Source organism: Bubalus bubalis, chromosome 4, assembly GCF_019923935.1.
Source record: "Bubalus bubalis isolate 160015118507 breed Murrah chromosome 4, NDDB_SH_1, whole genome shotgun sequence".
In the NCBI taxonomy this organism is placed as follows: domain Eukaryota; kingdom Metazoa; phylum Chordata; class Mammalia; order Artiodactyla; family Bovidae; genus Bubalus; species Bubalus bubalis.
The window spans coordinates 127,637,572-127,660,776 of NC_059160.1; the positions used below are offsets into that span (position 1 = coordinate 127,637,572).

Here is a 23,205-nt window from a genome sequence, read left to right on the forward strand (position 1 = left end):
CAGGAAAGTATAAGTGTTATAAAATTATGGCAATAGGAAAACGGTTGGTAACAAGAGCAGAAATTAAATACAGGCTTTTTCAGTAACAGATTGTATACTTTGGCTTATATTGCATATATCTGGAAACTGAGTATACTATCTGTGTGTTTTAAATCTGACCATCTGTCTAGGTGCCATCTACAAGAATCATACAGTTTACAGCCTCTCAAACTTTAGAGGCATCAAATCCATCTAGCAAGCTTGTTAAAATACAGGTATCTGAGCTCTAATCCTGAAGATTCTTAATTTTCTAACCTGAGGCAGGGCCCAGCCAGAGATGCTAACACCCAACAAAATTTGAGAATTTGTGTACCACGTGATTCTTAAGAAAACAGCACAAAAATTCTCAATTAAAAAAAAAAATCATAGTCAGCTTTTCAGATATATCCAGTACATGAGAAGTAAAATCTATTCATTCTAATTCCTTTACCCTTTCTCACCCAAACCTTAATCCTTTGGCCTCAGAGAGAAAATTTAAGATAAACAGTTGTTCAAGACACAGTAGCTGCTCCCTGTAGAAGAGTTCAGTGCCAGAAGTCTAAAGGGCCCCTCAAGTTTTTGAAGTCCCCTGACAGTACGGAGTTGACATGACTGGCACAAGAAAGCAAGCTGTGGGACATTAAGTCAGATGGTGTGTACACCTGTAGCCGCCCCCACGTGTGAGCTGCTTTATGAACCTGGCCTCCTGACCTGAGTTTTCCCCAGGGGAGCCATTAGCTAGTCTTTGGTGAGCTAAGTTGATACCACCCCGGCAGAGTGGTCTCATAGTTTTATGAAAAATCTCTGGACTAAAATTAAGGATCCCTAAACTTTACATCTTGATGTTTAATGGCAAGTCTGTGGGCAAAACCTATGTACCTATTCTGACTTTCCCTTAGGGGTAATGTAAATAAATACTGTGTGGGAACACTGTATAAATAAAGATGCTAGAGGAGAAAAAAGGCGCCACAGCCATTCCCATCTTCAAACTACATACAGTGGCCTCAAGTAGAGGGTTCTGTCCCATCCTCAGTCCTGCACGTTAAAGGAGTCCCCCTGAGGAACTGCCTCTCAGGATACGGACTCTGCTTCACCTCAGGGTGACTTCAGAGGAGCTGGGTCCAAATTCTTTCATAGGAATCCCTGATCCGCAGAGCTGAGAAATCAGACAGGACCACCACTGGGCACCTTTGTTCTGTAAGTGATGCTCAGGACAAGTGACCACCATCAACAGCATCTACAATAGCTGTTCTTAGGGGTCACTAATGCAGAATTCTCAGAAGTTCACAAATATAGGTATTTCCAGAAGCATCACTGAAGACAAACACAGCGACTCCTTTTTGAGTCTGAATTAGTGGAGGTGATAGCAGAATGCAGGATATACTAAAAGGTATGGAATCAAACACTTGAAAAGGATAAGCTATATGGTATGTGAATTATTTGTCAATAAAAACTTTTTAATAACTAAAAAAAAAAATTACCTTTCATGACTAAAGTATGAAGATGAAGTAGGTGAGATTCAGTATGCTTTTCAACTTCCAACCAGCGGACTTACCCTGAATGGTATAAATAAAACCACCTGCAACTCCCTCCACACCTTCCATGAATTCATGAGGCAAGGCACCCTCCCCAGTCTGAAAGAAATGAGAACAGAAGTGCTTGATGCTTCATGGCTAAAAATACATTCCTTACACTTGAAAATTGATTTTGCAAAATTCATAACGTGACTCCATGGCACATGAATCCATCTAAGATGCTATCAGGATATCAGCATTCTATTTTTGCTGTTGTCGTCTAATTATTACAATGTCCAAGATAGGTATACCCAATAATCTCCGGACTGATGTTCAGAATTCCAGCTTACACAGAATCACATATTCTTGAATTTGCTACCAACATTATTACCAAAACCAATTTTATTTTACATCCTCAAACACCCACACTTAAAATTACGATCACGTACTTGGAGAATGCCCGTGAGTTCAAATACACCAGGCACATTTTAAAGGGTCTGCTCCCGTACAGTGAAAAGCCTTCTAAGCCAAGAGCTGAACCAGAGGAGCCCTGCTGACTAATGACGCTGAAGGTGCCCAGAGATTATTGTGCCAACAGCCAACAACAGCCCTGCCCACCTCTCAGCTTTGGAGGAGCTGCTGTTTTTAGAGACAGCCTCTTTTCACCTCACAGGTTACCCAAGGCCCTTCCTTGAAGTGAGGGGCTTCCCCTTTGGGTGAAGCTTGTCTCCCAGCTGCTGCAGGCTGGATCAGACCGTCAGTCAAGCCTCAGCACCTTTACAGCATTTTTTCTACATACTCACCCAATCAAGGGGCCTTACTGCTTGCCTAGTCCTTTTCTGAACAGATCCCTCTAGCAGAGCTCTACTGTACAAAGTAATGTTTTAAGGCCAGTGGACACACAAGTGTTCTGGGGTGACTGAGGTAAATCACCATTTAATTCAGAATATAATTTGTAGCTGAATGTGGAGAAAATTTCTAGAGGTGAATGCTACAGATTCCAACTTTGTAGTTCCACAAAAGATTGCACACTTGTTTTTGGAGGGGGGGGGGGGAAGAGTTGTTTTTTTCTTCTTTTTAAAAACTACACACTATACAGTTTGGGCTTGTTTAGAACTTGACACTACTTTATTAACTTCTATCTAAAATGTCACATCTTGGCTTTTATTTTGCTTTTGAAAATTTTCTGAGGTTATTACTTGCTGGCAAGGGAGCAAGGCTTAGGAAAACTTCCAGCTCTGTGCATTTATGATGAAAACCTTTATTTGCACTTGGGTTCCTTAGAATAGGCTCCAAAGCAATCAATTTTTTTTTTTTTCCAGTTAGCTGAGTGTTAAAGCTACCGTTAACCCTCCACAAGGCTTCCTGGTGGCTCAGATGGTAAAGAACCTGCCTGCAATGCAGGAGACCCAGGTTCAATCCTGTGTCGAGAAGATACCCTGGAGAAGGGAATAGGTACCCACTCCAGTATTCTTGCCTGGAGAATTCCATGGATAGAGGAGCCTGGCGGGATATAGTCCACGGGATCACCCATGTTGGACATGACTGAACTTTCACAGCCCTCCACAACCATATTCATTCCCAAAGCAGATCATGTGAGTCTTTACCTTAATTCTAGCCCAAAACTCAGAAGTAAACTGATTTCCTTTTATGCAGTAAACTGAATAGTATAGAATTCTGTCATAACACATTGTATATTAAATAAAGGACTTTGCATAATCGAGGATGAAATCCTAAACATGGCCTCCAAGGCTAAGGCTGTAATTACACCTGAATGTCTGTCTGTTTAATGTCTGTCTTCCTCACTGGACTGTAAATCCCTCTGTGGGACAGTTACGGGTCTCCCAAGATTCTTCTTGCCTCACAATGAGTATGCAATAAATGCTTTCTGAATGTATAATCACAAACCTCATGATTTTCATTTCAAATTCAAGGACTAATTTATGTGAATAAGGTTAATTAATGAAATGTACTAACCCTGTGAATTTAAATGCCAAGTGCTTTCCTAATCATTAGGCCAGAATTCAAGGAGAACAATTCTATGACCACACCACACCGCCACTTATTTATTTAAAGTTCATCATTTTAAGTCTGCTCACACCTTTTTATCATCCTACACTTTGAGAAATCTACCTGTTTTAAATTTTAAGAAAATCTGGCAAATGAAAAATAAAAACCACAAAGCCCAGAAATATAAATGACAGTGAATATTCAATCTTACTTTCTAATACTTTTGTCTATAGTATTGTAACTGACATAATACTGTTAAGTGAGACTGAATACTCTAACTACTACTGAGTAAATGAACTTAAAAAGATGTTAACCTAAAAACTAACAAGAAATAAAACATCATACTTCCTAAAATGCACTAATCGCAAACTGTCTACGAAGGCTGAAGCTATAAAATCACAGAACATTTGAGTTTTTCGTCTTTTACTATGGTGACTCAACACTTTCTATTACATATGTTCTAAAACATAAGATTCGTTGTTCCATATGAGTTGGTGTAAAAGTAAACTTAAAAACATTTTAAGATTTTAAAAAATGTTAAGGTATGCTAAACAACTCAAAATAAAAAAGGAAGGACTTACTGTAACGACTCTGAGAACTCCTCCTCCATCGTTAACGGTCACTTTGTGGAGATTCCTTGACACGAGGCCTTGGAGGTCTTGGCTCTCCCACACGATTGTACCTTCAAAGCTCTTTTGTAGAAAGATGAACACAGAGTCAGTTTCTTTATTGCTGTCATTTAGGTCTTCAGTAAGTTTCTAGGGACAGGTTTATTTTTCTAAGACACATCATTTAAAACTTCTGTTGTGCACTCCAACACACCAATAGTAACATTTTAATGTGTATCTTGGAGTCTTTTTATGCACATCTAAATCAACATTTTCAAAGACCTCTTTTTGACAGTTTTACATGCTGCTGTTCTGTCATTTCCCACTGCATCAAAGGCATTTCCTTCTGTGACTTCAGCTGTTATGACTGCTCTTTTTCAAGGGCTTGTACCAATGCCATGGAGTGAATGCATCCTGAGTCACTCTAACATCTCCCCACTGGCACACATTTCAGTTCAGTTCAGTCGCTCAAGTCGTGTCTGACTCTTTGCGACCCCATGCACTGCAGCACACCAGGCCTCCCTGTCCATCACCAACTCCCAGAGTTCACTCAAACTCACATCCATCAAGTTGGTGATGCCATCCAGCCATCTCATCCTCTGTCGTCACCTTCTCCTCCGGCCCCCAATCCCTCCCAGCATCAGAGTATTTTCCAATGAGTCAACTCTTCACATGAGGTGGCCAAAGTACTGGAGTTTCAGCTTTAGCATCATTCCTTCCAAAGAAATCCCAGGGCTGATCTCCTTTAGGATGGACTGGTTGGATCTCCTTGCAGTCCAAGGGACTCTCAAGAGTCTTCTCCAACACCACAGTTCAAAAGCATCAATTCTTCGGCGCTCAGCTTTCTTCACAGTCTAACTCTCACATCCATACATGACCACAGGAAAAACCATAGCCCTGACTAGCCGGACCTTTGTTGGCAAAGTAATGTCTCTGCTTTTGAATATGCTATCTAGGTTGGTCATAACTTTCCTTCCAAGGAGTAAGCGTCTTTTAATTTCATGGCTGCAATCACCATCTGCAGTGATTTTGGAGCCCCCAGAATTAAAGTCTGAAACTGTTTCCACTATTTCCCCATCTATTTGCCATGAAGTGATGGGACCAGATGCCATGATCTTCATTTTCTGAATGTTGAGCTTTAAGCCAACTTTTTCACTCTTCTCTTTCATTTTCCTCAAGAGGCTTTTTAGTTCCTCTTCACTTTCTGCCATAAGGGTGGTGTCATCTGCATATCTGAGGTTACTGTTATTTCTCCCGGCAATCTAGATTCCAGCTTGTGCTTCTTCCGGCCCAGTGTTTCTCATGATGTACTCTGCATATAAGTTAAATAAGTAGGGTGACAATATACAGCCTTGACGTACTCCTTTTCGTATTTGGAACCAGTCTGTTGTTTCATGTCCAGTTCTAACTGTTGCTTCCTGACCTGCATACAGGTTTCTCAAGAGGCAGGTCAGGTGGTCTGGTATTCCCATCTCTTTCAGAATTTTCCACAGTTTATTGTGAGCCACACAGTCAAAGGCTTTGGCATAGTCAATAAAGCAGATATCGATGTTTTTCTGGAACTCTCTTGCTTTTTCGATGATCCAGCGGATGTTGGCAATTTGATCTCTGGTTCCTCTGCCTTTTCTAAAACCACCTTGAACATCTGGAAGTTCACGGTTCACGTACTGCTGAAGCCTGGCTTGGAGAATTTTGAGCATTACTTTACTAGCGTGTGAGATGAGTGCAATTGTGCGGTAGTTTGAGAATTCTTTGGCATTGCCTTTCTTTGGGATTGGAATGAAAACTGACCTTTTCCAGTCCTGTGGCCACTGCTGAGTTTTCCAAATGTGCTGGCATATTGAGCGCAGCACTTTCACAGCATCATCTTTCAGGATTTGAAATAGCTCAACTGGAATTCCATCACCTCCACTAGCTTTGTTCGTAGTGATGCTTTCTAAGGCCCACTTGACTTCACATCCCAGGATGTCTGGCTCTAGGTGAGTAATCACACCATCGTGATTATCTTGGTCGATCTTTTTTGTACAGTTCTTCTGTGTATTCTTGCCACTTCTTCTTAATATCTTCTGCTTCTGTTAGGTCCATACCATTTCTGTCCTTTATCGAGCCCATCTTTGCATTAAATGTTCCCTTGGTATCTTTAATTTTCTTGAAGAGATCTCTACAGGAGACGGCAAGAGTGAACGTCAACATTCTAGGAATCAGCGAACTAAAATGGACTGGAATGGGTGAATTTAACTCAGATGACCATTTTATCTACAACTCTGGGCAGGAATCCCTTAGAAGAAATGGAGTAGCCATCATGGTCAACAAAGGAGTCCGAAATGCAGTACTTGGATGCAATCTCAAAAACAACAGAATGATCTCTGTTCGTTTCCAAGGCAAACCATTCAATATCACAGTAATCCAAGTCTATGCCCCAACCAGTAACGCTTTAGAAGCTGAACAGTTCTATGAAGACCTACAGGATCTTTTAGAACTAACACCCCCAAAAAATGTCCTTTTCATTATAGGGGACTGGAATGCGAAAGTAGGAAGTCAAGAAACACTTGGAGTAACAGGCAAATTTGGCCTTGGAATTCAGAATGATGCAGGGCAAAGGCTAATAGAGTTTTGCCAAGAGAATGCACTGGTCATAGCAAACACCCTCTTCCAACAACACAAGAGAAGACTCTACATATGGACATCACCAGATGGTCAACACTGAAATCAGACTGATTATATTCTTTGCAGCCAAAGATGGAGAAGCTCTATACAGTCAGCAAAAATAAGACTGGGAGCTGACTGTGACTCAGATCATGAACTCCTTATTGCCAAATTCAGACTTAAATTGAAGAAAGTAGGGAAAACCACTAGACCATTCAGGTATGACCTAAATCAAATCCCTTATGATTATACAGTGGAGGTGAGAAAACAGATTTAAGGGACTAGATCTGATAGAGTGCCTGATGAACTATGGACGGAGGTTCATGACATTGTACAGGAGACAGGGATCAAGACCATCCCCATGGAAAAGAAATGCAAAAAAGCAAAATGGCTGTCTGGGGAGGCCTTACAAATAGCTGTGAAAAAAAGAGAAGCGAAAAGCAAAGGAGAAATGGAAAGATATAAGCATCTGAATGCAGAGTTCCAAATAGCAAGAAGAGATAAGAAAGCCTTCCTCAGCGATCAATGAAAAGAAACAGAGAAAAACAACAGAATGGGAAAGACTAGAGATCTCTTCAAGAAAATCAGAGATACCAAGGCACACATTTAGACCCGACTTCCCTGGTGGCTCAGATGGTAAAGTGTCTGCCTGCAATACGGGAGACCCAGGTTCGATCCCTGGGTTGGGAAGATCTCCTGGAGAAGGAAATGGCAATCCACTCCAGTATTCCTGCCTGGAGAATCCCAGGGACGGAGGAGCCTGGTAGGCTACAGTCCACTGGGTCGCAAAGAGTCGGATATGACTGAGCGACTTCACTTCACTTCACTTCAAATAACTAGTAAAGCAATGTGAGGCGTGTTCTGGTGTAAATGTTTATTTTCCCCAATAAATCTTTTTTTTTTTTTTTTTTTTTTAATAAATCCCCAATTTTCTGTATGACACAAGGAACCCAAAACTGGTGCCCTGTGACAACTAGAGGGGTGGGATGGGTTTTAAGGTTTTAAGAGGGAGGAGATGTGTGTACCATGGCTGATTCATGTTGATGGAAGACAGAAACAATCACAATACTGTAAAGTAATTATTCTCCAATTAAAGAGATGGAATTGCTAGGACAGTAACAGATATTTCATATGCATTTCGGCACACACTGCCTAATTGCCTGTCATTAGCAATTTATAAGAATGCCTGGTTTCACTCTCCTTTTCCCAGTGTGGGATATTAGTAAAAGAAGAGAAGTTTAAGCTAATTTAGTAGATTTAAAGAAATGATTTTTTAATTGGCGTTTCTTTTTGATTTTTGGGAGGGGTGCCACGTGGCCTGTGGGATCTAGTTCCCTGACCAGGGACCGAACCTGCACCCTCTGCAATGGAAGCACCAAGTTTTAACCACTGGACCGCCAGGGAAATCCCTGTGCCTTCTGATTTTTAATGATGTGTATCAATTATACCGTCTCTTCTGGGAAGTGCCTTGTCATGCTTCTTTACCATTTAACCACTGAGTTTTATATATTTCTTATTAGTCTGTATGAGCTTGTAATAAATTACCTTAATCATGTAATATTTTATATACTATTTTTCCAGAATTGTTTGCCACTTCATATTACAGGTTTCTTTGTTTTTTCTTTCTTTGGCCATGCCACAAGGCTTGTGGGATCTCAGTTCCCCAACCAGGGGTTGAACCTGGGCCACCACAGTGAAAACGCCGAGTCCTTACCACTGGACCGCCAGGAGATTCCCAGGTTTTTTTTGTTTTTTTTTAATCCATAATTTTTATCTTATCAAATCAAACTTTTCCTTAGTAATTATTAGTATTAAAATTGGAACTTAGAAGTTATGCTCTCGTCCCTCTTTTGAATTCTAGTATCTTCTAATCTCTCCACAGTTCCTGGTTTTAGTATCTGCGCATGGCTGGCTCCTCAGTACTGCCCAGGTCTCAGCTCCACTGTAGTCTCAGGAAGGCTTTCTCTAGAGACTGAACAGAAGGCAGCCAACTCCCAACTTCTATCGCGTCAGCCTGTCTTCTTTTCTTCATATTTATTTATTTGGCTGCACCGGGTCTTAGTTGTGGCTCGTGAACTCTTAGCTGCAGCTGTGGGATCTATTCCCTGACCAGGGATGAACCCAGGCCCCTGCATCACGACTGTGGTCCAGTCTTAGCTACTGGACCATCAGGGAAGTCCCCAGCCTGTCTTATTTTCTTAAACCACTTACCACTCTTGATATTTACTTTTCTATTGCCCATCTAACTGCTCCTCCCGCTGGACTGCAAGCAGCAGAACAGCAGTGATCTTGTCTGTCTTATCAACCAGCATCTAGAATGCCTGATACCAGGCATTACTCAAATAAGGAGCTCAATGACACTGAACTCAAAAGCAAGTAGAATTCTGGTATACAACAGGACATAAAAGATACAGGTTTAGCATCCTAAAAACATTTTATGTATTAAAATTAAAAGATAAAGTACTTTATAGTAATGTTTCATTCAACCAGCATTATAAGGGAACTAGACAGAACTGAACTTGTCCCATAAGCTAGGGCAATGATTTGCAAGCTTTTTTTAAAAAAAAGACAATAAAACTTCTCTACCACAAAAGATAAGAACATTGAAAGAATCTGGATTCCTTGGGCAGTGTGTTATTTTATATTTTGCAAATGTATCCTTAAATTTCATTATCTGTGAAACTCCTGGTGTGCGTTGCAGAGCCCTAGGGCTCCTCAGAGCAGACTCTGCAGACATAACCTGTGTCATTATTTCCCAGCCTTTATGGCGGAGAAGATGAGGCCTATGTAAAAGGGCTGTTTGAGGATCAGTGATAAAGCATATACTGCACAATGCATTGCCTTTTTAAAGGATTCCATTTCCTCATCTTACAAATAGCTCCTGCTCACTTCTACATTTCCCCTGGGAGACCTCAGCTCTTTATTAAACTTGATGTTCATTAACCTTGATCTTTTCTGTAAAAACAAGAAAATGTTCTCACACATAGATAATGTACACAGGAGCATTTTTAAAAGACTAGGAAGAGGAGTCCCTGGTGGCCCACTGGTTGAGGATCTGCCTTCCAAAGCAGGGGATGCGGGTTTGATCTCTGCTTGGGGAACTAAGATCCCACATGCCACAGAGCAACGAAGCCTGCACACGGCAGCTGTGGAAGCCCGCATGCTCTAGAGCCCGTGTGCCGCAACGAAGACCCTGTGCAGTTAAAAAAAAAGACTGTGAAGAAATACACCAACTATGCCGTACAACAGATGGGTGGCATCATATTCTTTTAACTTTTCTGTATTTTTGTCAAGTTTTCAACAGTGAACAAGTATTACTTTCAAACATTTTCATATTTTTATAATCAGGAAAACTTTTTTGGTAACTAAACATGTATATAAAACTAAATTTGGGGTCAATCTTATTTCAGACATGAGCCATTATTTAAACTTTTGAATGTCTACTATGTACCAGGCTGTGGGCTATGTATTTGAAGATTGAAAGAAAAAAAGAAATAGCCACATCTTTAAGTAAGCATAATATGCCATGGAGTCCCTTGTGGCTTAGAGGTTAAAGTGTCTGCCTGGAATGTGGGAGACCCGGGTTCGATCCCTGGGTCGGGAAGATCCCCTGAAGAAGGAAAATGGCACCCCACTCCAGTACTCTTGCCTCGAGAATCCCATGCACGGAGGAGCCTGGTAGGCTATATCCATGGGGTAGCAAAGAGTCGGACACGACTGAGCGACTTCACTCACTTCACTTCACAATATGCCATAACATGCTCAATGACAAAGGAAAGTCACTGTTTGGGGTCGTCAGACAGAACTTCAACGACTAGGAGAGCTGAGCTTAAAGGAGTTTGAGTCCAGAAAAACAGGAAGGAGGCAGATAAAATAACAAATGAAAGGGGAGACTTGAAACGGCACTGGATATTCAGAAAATGTTAAGTAGTGAGTGCACTACCACTAAAGCACACGGCTGAGGAGAAAGCAAAAGCTGGGCGGAGGCCAGCTCCGCCCGCTCCAGCAGAGTCTGCTCTCTACCGAAGGCAGTGGCAAGCACAGACGGTTACAAGCGCAAGAGCCACACAATCACATTTGCACTTTTAGAAAGGTCACTCCAGTCTCAGAGAGGCAACGGAGCAGAGGCTGGTACGGAGAGTGGTAACCGAGTTATTTCAAAAATCCAGGTAAGGATAAACAAACACCTATCTTAGGAATTAAGACTGCTGAGAAACTGATGAACTCACAAACAAATGTGAAGATATTCCATGATCACTGATTGGAAGAATTAAAAATGTTAAAATGTCAATACTGTTCAGTGCTGCTGCTGCCAAGTCGCTTCAGTCGTCAGTGCGATCCCTATCAAAATCCCAATAGCATTTCTCACAGAAATAGAACAAACAATCCTAAAGTCTGTAAGGACTCATGAAAGACTTTGAATAGCCAAAGCTATCTAGAGAAAGAAGAACAAAATTGGAGGCATCACGCTTCCTGATTTCAAACTATATTACAAAGCTATAGTAATCAAAACAGTGCAGTACTGACATTAAAAACAGACACATAGCTCAATGGAACAGAACAGAGCTCAGAAATAAACCTACACATACACGGTCACTTAATTCACAATGAAGGGTATAAGAATATCCAATGGGAAAAGGACAGTCTTTTCTTTTTTTATTTGGTTAAATAACAAACGCTGGTATGGATGAAGCACAAGCTGGAATCAAGATTACCAGGAGAAATATCAGTAACCTCAGATATGCAGATGACACCACCCTTATGGCAGAAAGTGAAGAGGAACTAAAGAGCCTCTTGATGAAAGTGAAAGAGGAGAATGGAAAAGTTGGCTTAAAGCTCAACATTCAGAAAACTAAGATCGTGGCATCTGGTCCCATCACTTCATGGCAAATAGATGGGGAAACAGTGAGAGACTTTAATTTTTGGGGGCTCCAGAATCACTGCAGATGGTGACTGCAGCCATGAAACTAAAAGACACTTACTACTTAGAAGGAAAGTTATGACCAACCTAAGCATATTAAAAAGCAGAGACATTACTTTGTCAACAAATGTCTGTCTAGTCAAGGCTGTGGTCTTTCCAGTGGTCATGTATGGATATGAGAATTGGAGTACAAAGAAAGCTGAGAGCCAAAGAACTGATGCTTTTGAACTGTGGTGTTGGAGAAGACTCTTGAAGAGTCCCTTGGACTGCAAGGAGATCCAACCAGTCCATTCTAAAGGAGATCAGTCCTCGGTGTTCATTGGAAGGACTGATGTTGAAGCTGAAACTCCAATACTTTGGGTCACCTGATGTGAGGAACTGACTCATTTGAAAAGACCCTGATGTTGGGAAAGATTGAAGGTGGGAGGAGAAGGGGATGACAGAGGATGAGATGGTTGGATGCCATCACTGACTCAATGGACATGAGTTTGAGTAAACTCTGGGAGTTGGTGATGGACAGGGAGGACTGGCGTGCTATAGTCCAATGGGTCGCAAAGAGTCAAACACAACTGAGCGACTGAACTGAACAAACATTTATTTCTCATAATTCTGGAGGCTGCAAAGTCCAAAATCAAGTCACCAGCACATTAAGGTGTCTGATAAGAGCCAGCTTCCTGATTCCGAGGTAGCTAGGACAGTCTCTCTTTAAAAAAAATGTTTAGGTCATGCCATGCAGCATGCATGTTCTTTGTTTCCTGACCAGGGATTGAACCGGTGCTCCCTGCATTGGGAGTGTGGAGTCTTAACCACTCTGAACTCGGGAAGTGCCAAAAGGAATGACATTGTACTAACTTACGCTGTACACAAAAATCAACTCAAAAAGATTAAAAACTTGAACCTAAGACCTGACACCATGAAACTCCTATAAGATAACAGGCAGTGAGATACTTGCCATCGGCCTTAGGTATGAGTTTCTGAATTTGACACCAAAGCAAAGGCAAAAATAAACAGGTAGGACTACATCCAACTAAATAGCTCTAGACAGCAAAGGAAACTATCAACTTTTCAAAATGAAAAGACAACCTACCAAATGAGAGAAAGTATTGGCAAATCATAAAATATATAAGCACCCACACACAAAAACCCAAAGAATCCAAATTAAAGAAAGGGCAGAGTATCTGACATTTTTCCAAAGACGACATTCAAATGGCCAACAGGTACATGAAAAGGTGCTCAACATTACCAAATCATAAGGGAAATGCAAATCAGAATCACAGTAAAATATAACCTCATACATGTTAGAATGGCTAGTATCTAAAAGACAAAAAAAAAAACAAATGTTGCTAACGTGTAGAAAAGGGAACCCTTGGGTACTGTAGGTGGGAATGTAAATTGGTGCAACCATTGTGAAAAAAGGTTTGAACTATTATATTATCCAACAATTCCACTTCTGGGTATCTATTCAAAAGAAATGAAAATACTAACTCGAAAAGATGCATGTGCCCTCATGTTCACTGCAGCTTTATTTATAACAGCTAAGACTTGCAGGCAACGTAAGTGTCCATCAAGGGATGAATGGATAAAGAAGATAAGGCATTTGTATACAATGGAATATCATTCAGCCATAAAAAAGAATAAGTCTTGTCATTCGCAACAACAGGAATAAATCCCGAGGGCATTATGCTAAGTGATTTCATCTCATTTATCTTAAACAAACAAAAACAACCGGAACTCATTAATACAGAGAATATATGGGTGGCTGCTGGGGGGGGAGGTGGGTAGGAGGTAGCTAAAACGGGTGAAGGTGATCAAAAAGTGCAAACTTCCAGTTAAGAAAAAAGAAGTCTCAGGATGTAATGAACAGCACAGTGACTACAGTTAATAATACTGTATTGCATATTTAAAAGTTGCTAAGACAGATTCTTGCCCTTGAAATCCCATGGACAGGGAAGCCTGAGGGGCTACAGTCCATGGGGTCACAGAGTTGGACATGACTTACTAAACTCCAAGGCAGATCTTAAAAATTCTCATCACAAGAAAAGTTTATAACTCTGTCTGGTGATGGATATTAACTAGACTTGCATTGATCATTTTGTAACATATATAAATATTGAATCATTATACTATATACTTTAATAAAATGAAAGTCAGTTATATTTTGATTAAAAAATAAATTTAAAGAGACTGCCCTCTGAGTTGAACTAATTAAATCCTTATAGTAAAGAAAAAAATGTTCCTAGTAACTGGGAAGAGCTCTAAGGTTGAAGCTTAATTAGTAAAATCAATACCTTATAACACTAAAGGAAAGCTGGTTTCAGAGAGAATTCTGGCACTGCAGCAATGTCTAAGGGGAGAAAGATACAATAACTGGAAGGTATGAAGTCTTCTGGTCACATCCCACCTGAATGAGAAAGTTCTCAAAAACACTCACCTCCCATTGCTGTAACCAAATTCAACTCCCAAACTAATGGTTCAGATTGTTTTTTAGGTGCCTTGACATACCAGAAGGAGGTTACCAGCTAGTGGCCTTAAGCATTCAAACCACTTTAATGTGCTGCTGCTGCTGCTAAGTCGCTTCAGTCGTGTTTGACTCTGTGTGACCCCACATACGGCAGCCCACCAGGCTCCCCCGTCCCTGGGATTCTCCAGGCAAGAACACTGGAGTGGGTTGCCCTTTCCTTCTCCAATGCATGAAAGTGAAAAGTCAAAGTGAAGTCACTCAGTTGTGTCCGACTCTTAGTGACCTCATGGACTGCAGGTCCTCTGTCCATGGGATTTTTTCAGGCAAGAGTACTGGAGTAGGGTGCCATTGCCTTCTCCACTTTAATGTGCTAACACCCATTAAAGATGAATCAACAGACACTCTGGTTTATACACTCTACAAGGTCAACAACAGGACTTGAAAGCTAAGTCCTAGACTTGACTATATGAGGCTGCTTTTGGTTAATCATAAGTCTTTCTCCTGGAAACAACCACCTCTTCCCCTTGGAATATATCACGCTCTTCTAAAACTTTAACAGTGATAAAATTTGGAAGGACTGATACCAAATATGTTTCAGTTCAGTTCAGTCACTCAGTTGTGTCTGACTCTTTGTGACCCCATGAACCACAGCACGCCAGGCCTCCCTGTCCATCACCAACTCCCGGAGTTTACCCAAACTCATGTCCATTGAGTTGGTGATGCCATCCAACCACCTTATCCTCTGTCGACCCCTTCTCCTCCTGCCTTCAATCTTTCCCAGCATCAGGGTCTTTTCCAGTGAGTCAGCTTTTTGCATCAGGTGGCCAAAGTATTGGAGTTTCAGCTTCAACATCAGTCCTTCCAATGAACACCCAGGACTGATCTCCTTTAGGATGGACTGGTTGGATCTCCTTGCAGTCCAAGGGACTCTCAAGAGTCTTCTCCAATACCACAGTTAAAAAGCATCAATTCTTCTATGCTCAGCTTTCTTTATAGAATGTTTCTATGAAGACCTATAAGACCTTTTAGAACTAACACCCCAAAAATGATGTCCTTTTCATTATAGGGGACTGGAATGCAAAAGTAGGAAGTCAAGAAACAACTGGAGTTAACAGGCAAATTTGGCCTTGGAGTACAGAATGAAGCAGGGTAAAAGCTAATAGAGTTTTGCCAATAGAACACACTTGTCATAGCAAACACCCTCTTCCAACAACACAAGAGAAGACTCTACACATGGACATCACCAGATGGTCAACACTGAAATCAGATAGATTATATTCTTTGCAGCCAAAGATGGAGAAGCTCTATACAGTCAGCAAAACCAAGACCGGGAGCCGACTATGGCTCAGTTCATGAACTCCTTATTGCCAAATTCAGACTTAAATTGAAGAAAGTGGGGAAAACCAAATATGTTTAGGAGAAAGAATTGACAGGGCTTAGTGAATGCTTGGATATGAGAGCTGAGGATAAATTCCATGATTCTGGTTTGGAGACCTGAAAAAAAAGGAGACACTATGACCCAGGACTGAAAATACAGGAGGTGAGAATGGGTGGATGGAGATGCTATCACCACTAGAACACCCAGGGGACCTTCCGAGTGGAGGCGTTCAGCTGAAGTGCATACAGAGTTCGTAAGAAATGTGGGCTGCAGACAGACTGAACAGCCAGTAACAAACAGGTGGTAATAGATGAAACTGCCTAGAAGAATGAATAAAATAAACTGAAGGCTGGGTATCAGCTCTTAATGATTAAAGTTTAAGAGGAAAACAAAAGAGGAATAGGGAAGAAGGACTGCGTCAGATTAAGCAGAACCAGAAGGATGTATATCATATTGGGTTGGCCAATATGTTCATTCTGGTTTTGCCAAAAGATGTTACGGAAAAACCCAACAAACTTTTTGGCCCAACCCAACATAAGCTACGGAGAAGACAATGGCACCCCACTCCAGTACTCTTGCCTGGAAAATCCCATAGACGGAGGAGCCTGGTGGGCTGCAGTCCATGGGGTCGCGAAGAGTCGGACACGACTGAGCGACTTCACTTTCACTTTTCACTTTCATGCATTGGAGAAGGAAATGGCAACCCACTCCAGTGTTCTTGCCTGGAGAATCCCAGGGACGGGGGAGCCCGGTGGGCTGCCGTCTATGGGGTGGCACAGAGTCAGACATGACTGAAGTGACTTAGCAGCAGCAACATAAGCTAAGAGAAGGCTGCAGTCAACTCAGGTAACGACTCAAAGTGTCCCCTGGAGGTAGCAGTTAGGTCACCAGGAATCTTTGTGATTATAGTTCCAAATGAACCATATCAAAGTAAACCCAAAAAAGCTTCACCTTGAAAACAGAAATCTGGCAAATACGACAAAGCAAGTAATTCTCTTGTCCACTCCATTCAACTGACACTTGGCACCTGGCTGCTATTTCTCCTGCCCGGCACCAACTCCATCTTCCTTGACTGGGTCCCAATATAAGATCCATAATATTGAGCAGGGACTTCCCTGGTGGTCCAGTGGCTATGGCTCGGTGCTTCCAATGCAGGGGGGCCCAGGGTAAACCTTTGCTCAGAGAACTAGATCCCGCAGGCCCAAACTAAGAGTTTGCATGCCGCAATGAAAGATCCTGATGCTGCAGCTAAGACCTGGGGCTGCCAAATGAATAAATATTAGAAAAAAAAAAATAATGTTAACTAAATTGAGTAGTTACCATAAACACTCATTGGTTCAAAAGTGATCCTGGTTCATTCACTCAACTTACAGAAGCTGCCAGCTGTTTTGTTGTGAGGGGGGAAAGAGCTCTCCCTTCCCCACCTCTCCTGCACCTGCTCCATGTCACTGTTAACATTTCTGTTCCCCGCTTCTCTCAAATGCCTTCTTCCTACTCTCTGACACAAAGCAATCACTAAGCTAGGAATCTCTGCAGATGCCTAACACCTTGTTTATGACAGTTCCCTGCTAAGATCAAGAAATTAAAGTAAAAGGGAGGGAGACTTCTGGACTTGTGGTTCAGTGGTTAAGAATCTGTGCTCCCAATGCAGGGGGCCTGGGTTCAACCCTTGGTCAGGAAACTAAGATCCCACATGCTACACAGCATGACCCAAAACAAGTATCCCTTGAAAGCAGACATCAAATATGTAATTGCTTCTGAAAATAAAAACATAATTACAAAAGTAAAAGGTAGGAAAGAACAGCACAGTACAGATTGGAAAAAAGAGCTCTCATAAGTCCTCTCACCTGTAACGTAAGTGAGCATCTGCAACCCATGTGGTCCTTCTGTGTCCTATTTCTAACTCATCATGCAAACCAATAGAGTAGCTTAAACATACACAGTATTTTTGCACCTGTAACCATTAACAATTTCTTATGGCCTGCAGAGATGACTACTGCTGAACAATTTTAACTTCCATAAAAAATAAGTATGTAAGTACCCACGATACTGACAATACTGTCTCTAGTGACTTGGGTCCAATGAACAGTCTTTTTATTGAAATTAGTTTCCGGTTCAGGTGCACTACTAAAAGAAATATGAAATTAGAGAAATATTTAAAGAGAAGCACACAGCAGTCTTCTATTTAAATGTGCGACACCCCCCACCCCCGCACTGAGATTTCTGCTTTAGTGAGTCACACAACGAAAATACTGCAAGAACCCTGCTTATTAGCTGACAAGCCACACTGCTGACATGTTACTCCAGCAGACTGTGAAGTTTAGAGAGAATATGATGATGAACAAATTATCTACTTCTCCCTTGCAACTGCGATCAACGATCTGTTTTTCTTTGGTTATTCTCTGTGGATGATATGTAGGCAAACCCATTCATCACTATCGCTTTTTTCTGTGCAAGTAAGTCCAACGAGGGCTTGATGCAGCAAAAATGAATATATACGTGAAATTAAACAAGCTTTCAACAAAACCAGGATTTTGTGTAAAAGGAAAGGATTTTATTTTTAAAAGTTTTTTCTTTTAATAAGGCTAATATTTATTTCAGGACATTTAAAAAACAGATATATAGAAGAAAATAAAATTCATCCACAATCCTACTCCCTCAGATGTAGACACTATTAAATAAGTGCACATTTATAAAAAGAAAAAAAGATTACTCTGATGTAATGAAAAATCAAAAGCCAATTTAGCTTAAAGCTTCAATGGAAATAAAGATCACAAGGCTGGGATTTCCCTAGCAGTCCAGTGCTTAAGACTTTGTGCTCCCACTGCAGGGAGCCACGGGTTCAATTCCTGGTTGAGGAACTAAGATCTCGCATGCTGTACGGCACAGCCAAAAAATAAAATAAGAATAAATAAAATAAAATCTTAATTAAAAAAAAAATAGCACAAGGCTTTAGCTAGCGAACATCTTAATAACTGAAATGGCCACTGCCTGATTGACTGAGTCCTTCCCATCATGAGTACCTTCTACCATATATACCAACCTAAACACAGGCAAGGAAGGCAGCCCTTCGCCCCGACCTAGATTCTTTTTCTGAAAAACTTCAAACCCATAGAAAAGTTCAGATTAACACAACATCCTCTAGACTCAACAACTGGCAATGTTTGGCCACTTGTGCGCTTTTTTATTTAACTTTCTGGCCATGCCGCATGGCACTGGGATCTTAGTCTCCCGACCAGGATCAAACCTGCCCCCCTTCAGCGGAAGGGCAGAGTATTAACCACTGAACCACCTGGGAGTCCCCGGCCCCATGTGCTTTATCTCTGTCCACTCTTCTGCTGTTCTTTGTTGCTAAATCACTTGAAAGTAAAATACATTTCACCTTGGCTTCAGCACGGATTTCCTAAGGACAAAGACATTCTAAGGGAAAGTATAATATGGACTAACTAATTAATCAAACTGTAAATCTTTCTATGAGGTGACCAAAATAATGGAGTAGATGCATTATTGCGATTATGCTGAAGTTAATATTAAAGCTTATTTTGTTCCTCCTGGGACTCCTTCCTCTTCGAGTTTCTCAACCCGGGCACCCCTGGCATTTGGGGCCAGGTCATCTTGTGCTGTGGGGACTGTCCTGTATGTTGTAGGATGTTGGGCAGCATCCCTGGCTTCTGCCACAGGAGGCAGGCACGCTCCACACCTGGCTACAGCAACTAAAAGCAACTCCAGACGTTTGCTAAGGGTCCCCTGGGAGAAGAGACCCTGCTCTCGAAGAACAAGAACCACAGATCCACATGAGAGCCAGCAGCGACAGGACAGCACACGTTGATCTGCTGAGCGCTCAGCACATGGAGCACGTCCTAACATTCCACATCTACGAAATCACTTGAGTGTGTTAAGTGTGTGTATGCTGAGTCGTGTCCGACACTTTGCAACCCCATGGACTGTAGCCCGCCAGGCTCCCCTGTCCATGGAATTCTCCAGGCAAGAATACTGGAGTGGGTACTTATTTCCTACTCTAGGGGATCTTCACAACCCAGGGATTGTCTCTTGTGTCTCCTGCATTGGCAGGTGGATTCTTTACCACCACATCACTTGGGAAGCCCCATGAAATCATTTACATGCTAGAACAATCCTCTGAAATGGGTCTACCTTACAGAGGAGGGAACAGACACAGGGAGGGGAAGAAGTTAGCGCCGGGTCACAGAGCCGCTGAGCGGCAGAGCAGGGACTCAAGCTCACTCACAGGCGCCCAATCACACACCTGCACCCAACTGTGCCCGCACAGACTTACTCACTTCCTGGTGCGGCAGTTTTTCCTTTCCTACTCATGCTAATCCTCGTGAGTCATTTGTGCAAATCAACCTTCCAGCAGGTTCCAGACCTTTCTGGACAGCACCTAACACATGCTAGCACTCTTGGTCCCCACAGAATCACTCTCCTCTCCCTTGGGAATCACACAAGGTCTGAGTGAGGTTCTGCCCAAACTGGCTATGAGTAGAAAAGAAGGACTCTCATCGATGACTTGCTTCAATCCTAGAAGACGTCACCAACAAGTCAGTGTAGGAAATCTGCTTACAGCTGTGTCTGGGACACAGCAGGGTAAGCACAACATCAATGTTAGCTCTTCTGTCCTCACTAGTTGGCTTGGTGGCTCAGTGGTAAAGAAGCCACCTGCTGATGAGGAGAGCTGGGTTCAATCCCTGGGTCAGGAAGATCCCCTCGAGAAGGAAACGGCAACCCACTCCAGTATTCTTGCCTGGGAAATCACACAGACAGAGGAGCCTGGCAGGCTACAGTCCATGGGGTCTCAAGAGAGTTGGACACAACTGAGCAACTAAACAACAACAACCCTCACCAGTACACAAGCGGCTTCACGGGTAGGGACTGCTGTGCTATGTCCTCAAGCAGACCCAGTGCCTGGCATACACCAGGTGCTCACAAAATATTTTCTGAGTAAATGAGTTAACAAATCAAAGAATGACTTCCTTCAAAAATGGAAATCCGGGATTTCCCCGGTGGTCCAGTGGTTTGGGTCCGTACTTCCAAGGCAAGTGATGTGGGTTTGCTCCCCGGTCAGGAAACTATGATCTCATTTGCTGCAGAGCAACTAAGCCTGCGTGCTGCAGCTACTGAGGCCACACGCCCCAGCCAGAGTCCCCGCACTGCAGTGAAAGATCTCGCACGATGCAACGGGGATGCCCTGTGCTGCAACTGAGACCCGACGCACGCAAATAAACAAATATTTTTAAAAATTAAAAATAATTAAGTTATTGGTGAAAATGAAAAATGTCTTAAAAAAACAAAAACTGAGATCCAACACTTGGCCAATCCTTCTTAGTTGAACCACTAGTATTAATTAAGAGATACCTTTGATGGTGCATACCTCCTTTAACTAGGAAAAAAGTTCATATATGAAATTTAAAAAGGACACAAACAGGTAAACTCATATAATGCTGATGACTATTCAAATGGATATAAACTGCTCAACTGTTCTCCAAAAAACAAATCATATGCCTCAAAAATATGTAAAAATTTGAACCCACAATTCATCCTAAGAAAACAACCAGTTGGGTACCCCAAAGACAGTGTAAAGATGTTCACTACAGTCATTTTTTATAACACCGAGAACTCGGAAACTTTTTGTTTCAGTTTTGTTTTTCTTCACGTTTTTCAACAGAAGTTCACATATAGGTGAAATAAAGGAGCTCACTTTGACTGTCATAGAATTAACATACACAGTTTGACTACCTGTACTCAGCTCCAAAGATCCAGAGCATGTTATAAAATGCATGACTTTGTTGTTGCCCAAGTGTGAATATCACCCACGTGACCAGTGGCAGGAAGAGGCTTCCTGGTTAGCCAGCAGGGCTGGTCAATCATGCAGCTTCCACATCTTAATCCAGCTTTGGTGTCCCTGGGTGAATGCCAAAGCTGACTGACGGTGTCTGCCAGAGAGGACTGGGAAACTGAGCCTTGCACAGTGGTTCCAAAACGCTCTGCTCAGAAAGGTACTCAGACAGACTGGAATAGCCTGGAAAGGGTGAGGCTGACAGGTAGCGGTTTGTTCGTGTCTAACTGTGTGATACACGATGTGATACACCACATATGGGCTTAACTCCAGGGCTGATGAGGCCCTTGGCAGCTGAGGAATAGTTATGGTTTCAAACATCTTCCACAACTTGGAGAAGTTTAATTTATCTTGGAATGTGACCCACCTTTTTGGCATTAGCCTATCTGCACTTCCCTCCACCTCCTTGCTGTTTAGATAAGCAACTATCTGATGTACTCAAACAGTGTCAGCGTCTTTCTAACAACCACACCTGCTACTAAGCTTTGTCACTAAGGCAGTCATGCAGTGCTCTACTCCACTGAAGCAGCCATGGTAGCATGCAATGCCTCTCAAGGTGTGGTCGGGAACCTCTGGGGCACCATGAAGCTCTCTGGTGGGAGGAGTGCAGAGGGCTACGGCTAGTACACCCCTGCTGCAGTGTCATCTGTCACTCTGGAGAGCTGTCCTGGCAGGAAAGCATCAAATGCCTGCCCCTGGAAGCACATCTCCAGGGCGATAACGGCCCTCATCAAGACCAGAGTCTCTTCGTTATAGTACCTCGGGTAAGATGAATTGTTCCACAGGCTTGTACCACAGCTTGTTCACCTGCACACCACAGCTCGGAGGACTGAAGCGAGCACTGAAGAGGGCCTCCTACAGATTGGGTGGGGAAAAGACAAGAAGAAATACTTCCCATCAGATGCAGCAAGTTTTCACACAGCTGACACTCTAAATTCTCAGTGGCCCCAACAGTGGCTACTAACATTGTTCTACTGTGGTTTAGGCATCATTTGGGCTTTCCAGGGCAATCATGGTTATTAAGTAAAGCTATTTAAGATCACCAAGGCTGTCTTGAACTTCTAAAACACTAAATATAATCCACATAACCTTAAAAAAATAAAAACGATGCCTTGAGGTGAGGAGCATTAAGGGAAGTGTAAGGTGTTAAGTCAACTCAGTTACTTAACCCCAAAGGGTTAAGAATAAACTGAAAGATCATAGACTTCTACATAGAACAAAGGTACTCAGGAATCACCCTTCAAAAAGAACCTTTAGACGAACAAACAGAAACAAAAACGGGAACATTAAAAAAAGACTGATTCTCATTATGTCTATTGTTTTCTTTGGGTCCTTCCTTTTTGTTTTAGGCAAGAACATTTCCTTATTCTCATAGCTATTCTTAGATACCAATTTGCTACAGGAGATGCTTCTGTTAAAGCTATCAAGACCATGCAGAAGTTCAGAACGAAGGGAGTTTAAACGAATTAAGCGTTATTTCTTTCATCAACGTTAGTCTATGGCAATACAGTGGTAATACATTATACACTGTGACTACCTGTGAACCCACTGCAATCCACCTGAGATCAGACCTTCCTTGAGGACAAAGAGTAATCTCTCCTTGGGTAAAAAAAATATGGCAACTAAAAATTAAATCAACATGATAAAAATATTGTACATCTGAATCAAACTACTTGAGTGACAATGCAAACAGACTATAGGGACTTCCCTGGTGGTTCAGTGGCTAAGACTCCATGCTCCCAGTGCAGGGGCTCAGGTTTGATCCCTGGTCAGGGAACTAGATCCCATAGACTGCAAC

General features: G+C 42.1%; 1 protein-coding gene across 5 annotated transcripts in view; it reads right to left on the reverse strand.

Moving 5' to 3' along the window:
* B3GALNT2 (beta-1,3-N-acetylgalactosaminyltransferase 2) overlaps nt 1-23,205 on the reverse strand; it is a 65,698-nt gene that overhangs the window by 9,763 nt on the left and 32,730 nt on the right. For all 5 annotated transcript variants that reach the window (XM_006075487.4, XM_044942041.2, XM_044942043.2 and 2 more), the window contains 3 exons: nt 22,167-22,262; nt 4,124-4,234; nt 1,574-1,652 (listed from right to left, as the gene is read on the reverse strand). In XM_006075487.4, coding sequence (XP_006075549.2) covers nt 1,574-1,652; nt 4,124-4,234; nt 22,167-22,262 — 286 coding nt within the window. The remainder of the gene's footprint in view (nt 1-1,573; nt 1,653-4,123; nt 4,235-22,166; nt 22,263-23,205) is intronic.